This window comes from Erpetoichthys calabaricus, chromosome 3 (assembly GCF_900747795.2).
Source record: "Erpetoichthys calabaricus chromosome 3, fErpCal1.3, whole genome shotgun sequence".
Taxonomy (NCBI): Eukaryota; Metazoa; Chordata; class Cladistia; order Polypteriformes; family Polypteridae; genus Erpetoichthys; species Erpetoichthys calabaricus.
The window spans coordinates 295,901,870-295,914,238 of record NC_041396.2 but is presented as its reverse complement, the minus strand read 5'-3'; the positions used below and the strand labels follow the sequence as shown (position 1 = coordinate 295,914,238).

Genomic DNA, 12,369 nt, shown 5'->3' with positions numbered 1-12,369 from the left:
ATCACTTCCCCTGCCCGGCTTTAAAACTGCCATATTTGCAAACTGTTGGACTGAAGTCTGTTGAGACATGTCATTTGGAACCAAGCTTTCATTTTGGCAGCCTGATTCAAGTGTACAGATGGCTGCCACCAAACCTCTTTTCATTTCACAACGATCAAGCCCTGCACTATGTTTATAGTTAGTTTCTCCTGGGGAAGGCCCTCTGCAGCCATGAATCAAATTCTGTGAATTTGAGAATTCAGACTTTCCCAGTAGACCGCTTCTCAATGATTTCCTGGCTGTTTGATGCTTCTAAATCACAAGGTCAATGATACTTACCTTTGCAAAATATTCTGCTTAGCACTAAAAGACCATTTTACAGAGTGGCAGCTTAGGAAAGCACACATCTGTAGGATCAGCCTTCAAAGGATGGTATTTGCTTTACCTGCATGATATGCAACAGATCCTCTGCTCCATCCAGGATGCCGGTTTTTTGGATAGTCCTTAAAACAAAACAGAGACAACAGAACAAAACTGTTAAGGCAACAATTAAAAAGTAAAGACACAAAACTCATGGTCTAAAACAAATTCAACAGCAATGAGGCTTAAATACACAGAAAATATAAAAGTAACAGTTACTAGATACCTGACCTGCAGTAAAAGGCAACAGTGGCCTGGACTGGTGACAGGAAGTGGAGAAAGTCGGGATTCATTTATTCCACTTAAGTAAACGTCTTACACGTCAGCATTTCCAGAGTGAAGTCTGCTTGTCTGAGGATGTCGCTGTGCCATTAGAAGCCAAACATAGACAATTCTAGAGCTTTGGGGATGAGGCCAAGTAGACTCCATTAAGTGCCTTTTGCTTATATTAAACACAGAAAGCAGATAGTTTTCTGCCAAATCAAACATGCCAGTGGCCACATCTGATACAAAGATGAGTCAATAGCAATTAGTGTTTTGAAAGGGGGGAATGGGAGAGAGATGTGTTTTTATTGTAATACCATAAACTCACTCTTCACTTGCTTTCAGTGATAGCAATCATAGTCTTAAGAGGACAAATCTGTGCCATCATTTTAATTAAACTGCGGTCAGCTCAATACTTCATCATTCCATTCAAGAATAATAATGGAAAAACAGAGCCTTTTTTGCAACACTTACTGGTATGAAATGTGTGTTGGTGGATTTGGCTGATTTTCTAAGCTTACAACATTACTGGATAGCAGGACTTTTGTTCTTTTACACTACCGTAGATGTCCCAATCCACCTGATATGAAGTCACCTCATGTTTTAACTGGATGGAAAGTCATTTTCACAAAAGTAAGGAAAACACAGCCAAGGTGTGCAAGCTGCTGCATGCACCTACTGTATAATGTTTGCTGTTCAAGGAACAGATAAATGAAATGATGGTGAAATCCACTTGAACAATACCACTTTACAAATATAAGGATGCAACAGCAAATATTCACTCAATATTGCTGAAGCTATATGCTCTAAAATACAAGAGGAAGCGGAGATAAGAAATGGTATAGGTGGGAGATGCCATCACCATACAGTTGCAGAGTTCAAACCATTCTGGCAGTTTTGCTCATTATGATCCACTGAATCCGTGTTGCCACATTTTGGAGGCCTTCTCTATGTGGGCACTGGACATACAGTACCTAATATGGGTTTTACTGCTAAAGCACTAGAAGTGCCCTTTACAAAGAAAGTCACTGTGTAAAAGTCAGACTGAATGACTAATATGGTGTGGCGTTCTCAACAGGTTATGTCCTGTTTTCTGCTTGTTTTCTGTGCAGAGTTTTCAAGTTGTTCCTGGGTGTTTCTTCGTACAGTACAAAGATTAGACAACAAGAATTTTTCAACTGGAGTAAGTATGACAGAAATTATTTTTATGCTTTGAGACAAACTGGTACCTTCTCCAATTGTTTCCTAGAAGACTACAGCTCAGTGCAATTATAAGTAGGAGGAAAAAAATATCTTGGAAAAAGCAAGTTGAATATTGGACAACTCGGCCTGTAGAGTAACTAAGTAGTACAAAGAAGGCAGCCCAGTCAGTCACATTTTACTTTATATTATTCTTCTTATGTCTGCACAGCTTATTTTGATTTCTGTGTTACTGATATATTTCAAATTGCCTGGTTTAAGTACTACTCAAATTTATGTCATCTATTGCATTATAGGCTAAATTGAGATGAAACACAGTATAGCACACAGGTGGTGGACTTCAGCATAAAATGTTGAAAGAAACATATTGAACTGAAAATTACAAATAAAACTGGGGTTGATACAAAAATCTGGCATTTCAGGGTGCCAGTGAAATTAACTACCTTAATAGAATTGGGTGTGAATGTGTGGTACATAGTTATAAGTATGCGGGTTGTGTATACTTCTGACTCTAGCACTTAAATTTTTTTTTGGGGCTTTCTCTAAAATGTCATAAAAGTATTCTTTATTTGGTCTGTTATTTCAAACATTTGACACTGAATGTTTTCCAGACTTCAACCACAATATACTTACACAGTTCAAGGGCAGTTGAGTGAAAAAAAATTCAGTCTTTTTTTTTTTTTTTAACACTTATTGTAATTTATTGAAAAAAATTGATATGAAAAAGCATCTGTGCCTTACATTTAACTTTTGAATCACCTTTAGTTGCAATGACTGCAATCAAACATTTTCTATGATTCAGTATTATTAGAACAGTTCTGATGAAAACAGGCCATTCAATCCAACCTAATACTATTTGCCAATTTTTTTCCAAAATGACAACTCAAATTTTGAAAGTCCCTAAAGTACCACTTTCTTCCAAACTACTGGGTAATTTATTCCATGTGTCTATGATTTTCTGTGTGAAGTAAAACCTTCTAGACCTTATGTGAAATTTACCCTTCAATCTGTGTCCCCATGATTCTTGTTGAAGAACTTAATTTACAGTAACAACTAGGAACTACAGTACAAATTAATTGTATAATTTTAAAAACTACAACAATGTTACTTCTAAATCTCCATTTGCTTAAACTGAAAGGGTTGAAATTTTCTTCACAATTCATACCTTGCACTCCTGGAATAGGCCTAATCGCTCATCTCTGGACTTTCTTACCACTAATACAGTATGTCTTTACTATTATTACATTAGAACATCAGAAAAATTTTGATGCAAAGAGCCCATTCAGTCCAACAAGTGAGGGTCGAGCTTTTAAGGCCCCTAAAGTCCTATTGTCTTTCACAGTACTTAAAAACTTACTTCATGTGTCTTTGGTTCTCTGTGTGAAGAAATACATCCTAAAAAAAATCCTTCCTAAAGTTTCCAACTGTGTCCTCATGTACTTGTTGAACAATTTTAAAGTAACAGTCTCAATCCACTGTACTAACTCACAAATGTAAACACTTCAATCATGTTCCATCTTAATCTCCTTTTGTTTAAATTATATATATTTACATATAAATTTAAATTTCCTTATAACTCATCCCCATCAGCCCTGAAATCAGGCACTTCTAATACATTTTTATAGCCCAGAGGCCAAAACTTCACACAGAACTCCAGGTGAGGCCTCGCTAGTGCATTATAAAGCTTAATCATAACCTGTTTTGACTTGTATTCTACACATTGTGCTATATAACCAAACATTCAGTTAGCCCACTTAATGACTTCTGAACACTGTATGAAAGTGACTCCTAAATACTTCTAATATGCAGTACTTTTAATTTTCAGACCTCCCATTGTGTATTCAAATCTAACATTTTTATTTCCGGTATGTAATATTTCAAATTTACTTATATTAAATTTAATCTGCCACAAATTTGCCCAAGTCTGTATGCTGTCCAGGTCACACTGTAACAATTTAATGGATTCTACTTTATCTGCCAATCCACCAAGCTTCACATCATTTACAAACTTAACCAGCTTGTTATTTATATTCCTATCCATATAATTTATATATATGAAAAACAGCAGCAAACCTAGTAGTGACCCTTGAGGGATATCACTCTTAACGATTCTGACAGGCTTCCTCTCACCATTATTCTCAGATTCTTGTGTTTTAGCCAATTCTGCATCCATCTACACAAAAACACCCTGAACTTGCACTTCGTTTAGTTTGATGCCCAACTTCTTATGTGATACCTTATCAAATGCTTTTCATTCTTCCTGATGTGAACTTGATTTGTCCCACTGTCTTGCTGTATAATGTAACTATGCGTCAGCTTCATCTTACAGATGGATGGCAAGAGATTTTCTTTAAAGAAATTTCTGGCAAGGTACCACACTACTTGGTAGCTTATTCCATGTGCCTATGGTTTCTCTGTGTAAAGAAAAACCTCCTAATGTTTGCGTGAAATTTACCCTTCACAAGTTTCCAACTATGTCCCTGTGTTCTTGATGAACTCATTATAAAATAACAGCCTTGATCCACTGGACTAATTCCCTTCATAACTTTAACACTTCAGGTGTGTCTCCTCTTGGTCGTCTTTTGCTTAAACTGAAAATCGGCCTAGTTGTGCTTCTCTGGACTTTTTCCAGTGCAGCTATGTCCTTTTTAAGCCAAGACACCAAAACTGCACACAGTCCATCCATCCATCCATCCATCCATCCTCTTCCGCTTATCCGAGGTCAGGTCACAGGGGCAGCAGCTTGAGCAGAGATACCCAGACTTCCCTCTCCCCGGCCACCACTTCTAGCTCTTCCGGGAGAATCCTGAGGCGTTCCCAGGCCAGCCGAGAGACACAGTCCCTCCAGCGTGTCCTGGGTCTTCCCCGGGGCCTCCTCCCGGTTGGACGTTCCCGGAACACCTCACCAGGGAGGCGACCAGGAGGCATCCTGATCAGATACCCGAGCCACCTCATCTGACTCCTCATGATGCGGAGGAGCAGAGGCTCTACTCTGAGCCCCTCCTGGATGACTGAGCTTCTCACCCTATCTTTAAGGGAGAGCCCAGACACCCTGTGGAGGAAATTCATTTCAGCCGCTTGTATTTGCAATCTCGTTCTTTCGGTCACTACCCATAGCTCATGACCATAGGTGAGGGTAGGAGCATAGATCGACTGGTAAATTGAGAGCTTTGCCTTACGGCTCAGCTCCTTTTTCAACACGACAGACCAATGCAGAGACCGCATCACTGCGGACACCGCACCAATCCGCCTGTCGATCTCACGCTCCATTCTTCCCTCACTCGTGAACAAGACCCTGAGATACTTGAACTCCTCCACTTGAGGCAGGATCTCGCTCCCAACCCTGAGAGGGCACTCCAACCTTCTCCGGCTGAGGACCATGGTCTTCGATTTGGAGGTGCTGATTCCCATCCCAGCCGCTTCACACTCAGCTGCGAACCGATCCAGAGAGAGCTGAAGATCACGGCCTGATGAAGCAAACAGGACAACATCATCTGCAAAAAGCAGTGACCCAATCCTGAGTTCACCAAACCGGACCCCCTCAACACCCTGGCTGCGCCTAGAAATTCTGTCCATAAAAGTTATGAACAGAATCGGTCACAAAGAGCAGCCCTGGCTGGAAACGGGTTCGACTTACTGCCGGCAATGCGGACCAAGCTCTGACACCAGTTGTACAGGGACCGAACAGCCCTTATCAGGGGGTCTGGTACCTCATACTCCTGAAGCACCCCCCACAGGATTCCCCGAGGGACACGGTCAAATGCCTTTTCCAAGTCCACAAAACACATGTAGACTGGTTGGGCGAACTCCCATGCACCCTCCTGGTCTCTGCTAAGGGTGTAGAGCTGGTCCACTGTTCTGCGACCAGGATGAAAACCACACTGTTCCTCCTGAATCCGAGGTTCGACTATCCGACGGACCCTCCTCTCCAGAAGCCCCGAATAGACTTTTCCAGGGAGGCTGAGGAGTGTGATCCCTCTGTTGTTGGAACACACCCTCCGGTCCCCCTTCTTAAAGAGGGGGACCACCACCCCGGTCTGCCAATCCAGAGGCACTGTCCCTGATGTCCATGCGATGTTGCAGAGACTTGTCAACCAAGACAGCCCTACAACATACAGAGACTTGAGGAACTCCGGGCGTATCTCATCCACCCCTGAGGCCCTGCCACCAACGAGTTTTTTGACCACCTCGGTGACCTCAGTCCCAGATGTGGGGGAGCCCACCTCCGAGTGCCCAGGCTCTGCTTCCTCATTGGAAGGCATGTTTGTGGGATTGAGGAAGTCTTCGAAGTACTCCCCCCACTGACCAACAATGTCCCGAGTCGAGGTCAGCAGCGAACCATCCCCACCATATACAGTGTTGACACTGCACTGCTTCCCCCTCCAGAGACGCCGGACCAGAATCTCCTCGAAACCGTCTGAAAGTCGTTCTCCATGGCCTCCCCAAACTCCTCCCATGCCCGAGTTTTTGCCTCAGCAACCACCGAAGCCGCATTCCGCTTGGCCTGCCAGTACCTATTAGCTGCCTCCAGAGTCCCACAGGACAAAAGGGACCAGTAGGACTCCTTCTTCAGCTTGACAGCATTCCTCACCGCCGGTGTCCACCAACGGGTTCGGGGATTGCCGGCATGACAGGCACCGACCACCTTACGGCCACAGCTCCGGTCAGCCGCCTCAACAATAAAGGAACGGAACATGGCCCATTCGGACTCAATGTCCCCCACCTCCCTTGGGACATGGTCGAAGTTCTGCCGGAGGTGGGAGTTGAAGCTACTTCTGACAGGGGGCTCTGCCAGACGTTCCCAGCAGACCCTTACAACACGTTTGGGCCTACCAGGCCTGACCAGCATCCTCCCCCACCATCAAAGCCAACTCACCACCAGGTGGTGATCAGTTGACAGCTCCACCCCTCTCTTAACCCGAGTGTCCAAGACATGTGGCTGCAAGTCCGACGACACGACCACAAACTCAATCATCGAACTGAGGCCTAGGGTGTCCTGGTGCCAAGTGCACATATGAACACCCCTATGCTTGAACTTGGTGTTTGTTATGGACAATCCGTGACAAGCACAGAAGTCCAATAACAAAACAGCACTTGGGTTCAGATCGGGGGGGCCATTCCTCCCAATCATGCCCTTCCAGGTCTCAGTGTCATTGCCCATGTGAGCATTGAAGTCTCCCAGCAGTACGAGGGAGTCCCCAGAAGGTATGCCCTCTAGCACCCCCTCCAGGGACTCCAAAAAGGGTGGGTACTCTGAACTGCTGTTCGGTGCATACGCACAAACAACAGTTAGGAGCCGTCCCTCCACCCGAAGGTGAAGGGAGGCTATCCTCTCGTCCACCGGGGTAAACGCCAATGTACAGGCTCCAAGTCGGGGGGCAATAAGTATGCCCACACCCGCTCGGCACCTCTCACCGGGGGCAACTCCAGAGTGGTACCGGAACCTCTCAAACTCGCACACAAGCTCAGGCTCCTTCCCCTTCAGAGAGGCGACATTCCACATCCCAAGAGCCAGATTCTGTAGCCGAGGATCGGACCAACAAGGTCCCCGCCTTCGGCCACTACCCAACTCACACTGCACCCGACCTCCTTGGCCCCTCCCATAGGTGGTGAGCCCATGGGAAGACTGCACACAGTACTCCAGACAAAGCCTCATCAGTGTGTTATAAAGTTTGAGCAGAACCTCCTTGGACTAACATTCTGTTAGCCTTCTCAATAGCTTCTGAACACTAACTGGAAGTTAATTTAATAAATGACTTAACAGGACATCAGACGTGGTGGCACTGCTGCCTCACAGTACAGAGAACAGGGATTGTGTCCTGGATTTTTCCCTGCATGCATTTTGCATGTTCACCCCGTGTCTGCGGGGTTTCCTCTAGGTTCTCCAGTTTCCTTACACAATCCAAAAACATGCAGGTTAGGTGGACTGGTGATAATATATTAGCCTGGGTGTGTGTATATGTGTGTGTGTTTGCCCTGTGATGGACTGGCTCCCTTTCCAAGGTTTGTTCCTTCCTTGCACCTTATACTTACTGGGATAGGCTCTAGCACACCCCACTATCTTGTTCAGGACGGAGCAGGTTAGAAAATGACTGACTGACTTAACAGGACAGGTAATTCTACAATGAATATATAGTCTTCTCTTAATGGACTGCCCTCCAAATTTCACACAGCAGGCATACCTCAGTTTCTGTTGTACTATAATCTTTCCATCTATATTTGCAAAAGTGTTCTGTCACGTATCTTACTTTGAAAGACACTATATAAATTAAAAATGATTCAAGGATTTAACCTTTAAATGACTGAATAATACAAAGGAACGTCCAGTCGGTTAATCTTTATATAACCTCCCCTCTGAAAAGACTGATCTCGATTGATTTAACAGTACCTCTCAACATAAATGTCATTATATATAATATTGATTGGTTGGTTGATTTTAACAGAAACCTAGGACACCTAAATCATTAGTAAAAATATAGTGACACAGTTTTATTTGTACAGCAAGTCCTCTGATTTTACATAAGGATGTAGGTTCCAAAGTTGTAAGAATGCAGTGGATTTCACAATAACCTGCTTAGTGTTAAGTGCACCCCTGGAAAAAAAAAACTTGTCAAAAATGTAGAATTTCTTTTCAACAAGAAAAAATGCTATTACATGTAACAAACATGTAAATACCAAATAGTCAACATAAATACAGTAGGAAAGATATGTTCAGTGTCCACAGCTGTACTTATGCAGATTTAGTACAGTAGTTTAGTGTTGCATGAGAGGGTAGAATGACAGTGACAGATAATCAATGCACCACTTGTCTTACTGTAACTTCCACATTTACATTGACACGAACAACAGTTTCTGCATTGTGAGCAGTTAGGAGACTAACGTCTTTCTACTTTGTCACAATTATTTTGCCACCCACTTACTTGCACCACGGTGAACATTCTGGGCATATTACGGCAGTTTGGTTGCGCAAGATCGTATACATGAGTTTCACTCTCCATGTCAGCGGCTAAAGACCAATTCACTTTGTCATCACTATCACTTGATTCAACTAATGGTACACTTTCGCTTTGTTCTCAAACTGGCTTTACAATTTCTCATTTACACACTATGTGTTTTGGTTGAATGCTCCATTTGACTTGTGAAAATCGATGAGTTACCTTAGAGTGGCAAAACATATAGAAATAATTATGATTTTATGCAGCATAATGTTATTTTATCCACTAGATGGCAAAAGAATACTGTCCTGAGAGTTGTTTGGGCTTAACATTATAAAGCTGATAATTACACACTACCTGGAATCTGACTTGGGCTTAACCGCAATTACATAGAAATTAGAGCCTGAGTCACGCTCAGAGTTAATTCCAAAGGAGGTTAATAAAAGCAATAACAGTAACATTAACATTTTGATTAGAAAAAAAAAAATTCAATATAAACAGGATTAGCTACAGTGAATGGAAATCTTCATAAAACTTCTGCTGCTAGTGATGCACTAAAGTAGTATGTGGACTAAAAGATTGTGTGGATGGGTTTGGGATATTTTGCAACACTGAGACTAAGAACCTTGTATTCACGTTTCATAACATTTTTAACAATATGTGACTTTTTTTTTCTGCTATTGAAAATAATATGAAAAAGAACATTTAAAATGTAAACTGGAAGAATACTGTCCAGCAAGAAACTGAGGTGATAACTTTATGGTTTACAACATTTGCTTTCAGTCACCTCCATTCAGGCATATTTCTCTCATGAAAATTACTAAAAGATTAAAGTAGAAAACAAAACTATTGTTAATAAAACACTATTCATCATTTAAAATAAATTCCATTCAAAAACAGGAGTTTGCAGATTGCTCAGTATGTCTTTGCTTATAATTAAAAATTCAAAAAAGTAAATACTAAAGGTTGAGTCATGTAGCTCAATTATTCTCAAAAATGCATTGCTATTTGTACTTTATATGGATAATTTGTGGTGAAGAACTAAGTGAACCGTTTAATTTCAAACGTTGAATGCTGCAAACTGACATTGTGCTGAAAGAAGAGGGCTACACTCTATGGCCTCTCTCACCATTTTGATATTTTCTGCTTTACTTATAGTTCTCAGTAGTCCAATAAACACACACTTCCAGTACAATGAAATTTATTGAACCATCTTTAAATGATGTTAAGATAAAGAATTTGTCTACATTAAAGCATGTTAAACTTAATACACTATCTTCTGTGCACCACTGTTAAAGATTTATTATAGGTTCAATGCATGCCATAATGATGAACACATGATTGATTAGACACTAATCAGTTGTAAATGACCACTGAATGTGCATTTATCATAAAACACTGCTGCAGAAATGTAAATATCCCCACCATACTGAATCACCCCCAACAGCACTACAAAAATCGTCTCATCCTTTTACGTCACCCTTTCTTATACATATCTTTGCTATCAATCACCTCAGCTAGAGTCTTTCACAAGTTGGTGTTGTGAGTATTATGTTAATACATATATTAATATATTATTAATTATGTACTGGTACCACTGGTCTCATGATAGCTCTATGAGATGCATCAATGACTTTGTTTATAGGCATACAGATCATATCACATAATATCACAATAAACAGTATGCTAAACAGAGGGTGGTATATAACTCAGTACACAATTTGTGCCGAGTTTAAATATATATATACATTTACATACATATATATATACATATATATACATACATATACATATATATATTTCATGACATTCATAGTCTGAATCACAATCTGATTGCATGGGTGGTTACCTACCAGGTAACCTTTGTGGTTGGTCTGCAAGTCGGCAAACTTCCGCCACGGTGCCCTCTTCAGTTGGATGAAACACGTGTTGCGTACTCTTTGCATTATTTGACAGTAAACTATGCAACATTCCATGATCTGCTTCTCGCAACTGAAGAGGGCACCGTGGCTGATGTTTGCCGACTTGCACACCAACCACAAGCATTACCTGGTAGGTAACCACCCATACAATCAGATTGTGATTCAGACTACAAATATCATGAATGTAATTACCCCGATCTACATGCTGCCAAATAAACGAACCACACGCCGTGGCACAATGTAAAGAGACTTTGCCTCTGAGGCTGACGTCCGAGGTTTGATCCCCGAGAGGGGGTGCAGTGAGTGTGTATGCCTGATGAGCCCAGAATTAGGGTGAAACACGTGTCGCATACACTTTGCATTATTTGACAGTAAACTATGCTATATATATATATATATATATATATATATATATATATATATATATATATATATATGCCTTTGATTCTTGTAAGTCTAAGCATTATCCTCTGATGAAGACCCCTGACAGGGGTTGAAAGGTCAGGAATAAAACTATTTTATGATACGTGATTCATTTTTTCTCCCTTTGTGGATCTCCAACTGCAAATATGCAAACCGTATCACAGACCTTCTCTTCCATATATATATATATATATATATATATAGTTGGCTTGAACAATCTTGTCTAATTTTACAACATAATCAGGTTGTGACCCATAGTTTAAGAAACATTGCTCTGCATAATTCATGCATTGTTATATATTGATATTACATTTGTTGGGTATGTTTGTACATCTATACAATATTGTATTTATTCCTCCAAGCACTTACACCCGGTGTCATAATAATGCCAGACTACGTCTGTGCTTTATGTGTATATAACCCAAGCTTTATCCTGTTTTTCTGTTTTATGTTTGTGCATATGGTGAATTCCAGTGATCCCAAGGACATCAGAACAGTTCTTACATGATGAAGATCTTTGAGAAGCTGGTCCTGAAACAGCTCTGACAATTGGTTTTAGAACATCTTCAGCCACTGCAACTTGTTTATCAGGCACAGATAGGTGTGGAGGATGTTCTGATGTACAAGCTCAACAGAACCTACTCCCGCTTGGACAAAGTTGGGACTGTAATCACAGTAACGTTCTTTGATTTTTCCAGTATCTTTAACAACATTCTGCCTCATCGACTAGGGAAAATGCTCAAGGCTATACATCTTGATGCCCCCACAATCTCCTGGACCATAGACCACCTGACCAGCAGAAAGTAGTTTGTGAGGGTCAAGGACATTGAAAGAAATGGTGGTATGTAATACTGGAGCAGCTCGGGTGACTATCCTGTCCTGTCTCCTTTTCTGTTTACCCTGTACAGAACAGACTTTCAGTACAATACTAGTGGCTTGCCATCTACAGAAATTCTCAGATGACACATACTTCAAAGGCTGTATTAATAATGGGGACAAGTTGTAGTTCAGGAGGCTTGTTGAGGACATTGTTTTGTGATGCAGTGAAAACCACCTGCTTCTTAACATCAGCAAGACAAAAGAGTTGGTGGTGGACTTCTGCCAAGCCAAAGGGCATCTGAGACCAGTCACCATTCACAGGTAGGATGTGAAGGGGTGCAGTGCTACAAATACCTGGTGATTCACATAAAGAACAAACTGGACTGGTCTGACAACACAGTGGAGCT

At 41.4% G+C, this 12,369-nt stretch overlaps 1 protein-coding gene across 1 annotated transcript in view; it reads right to left on the bottom strand.

The window, feature by feature from the left end:
- Nucleotides 1–12,369, bottom strand: part of spryd3 (SPRY domain containing 3) — a 136,497-nt gene that overhangs the window by 43,004 nt on the left and 81,124 nt on the right. Inside the window, 1 exon segment of the mRNA XM_051925083.1 lies at nucleotides 425–482. Coding sequence (XP_051781043.1) covers nucleotides 425–482 — 58 coding nt within the window.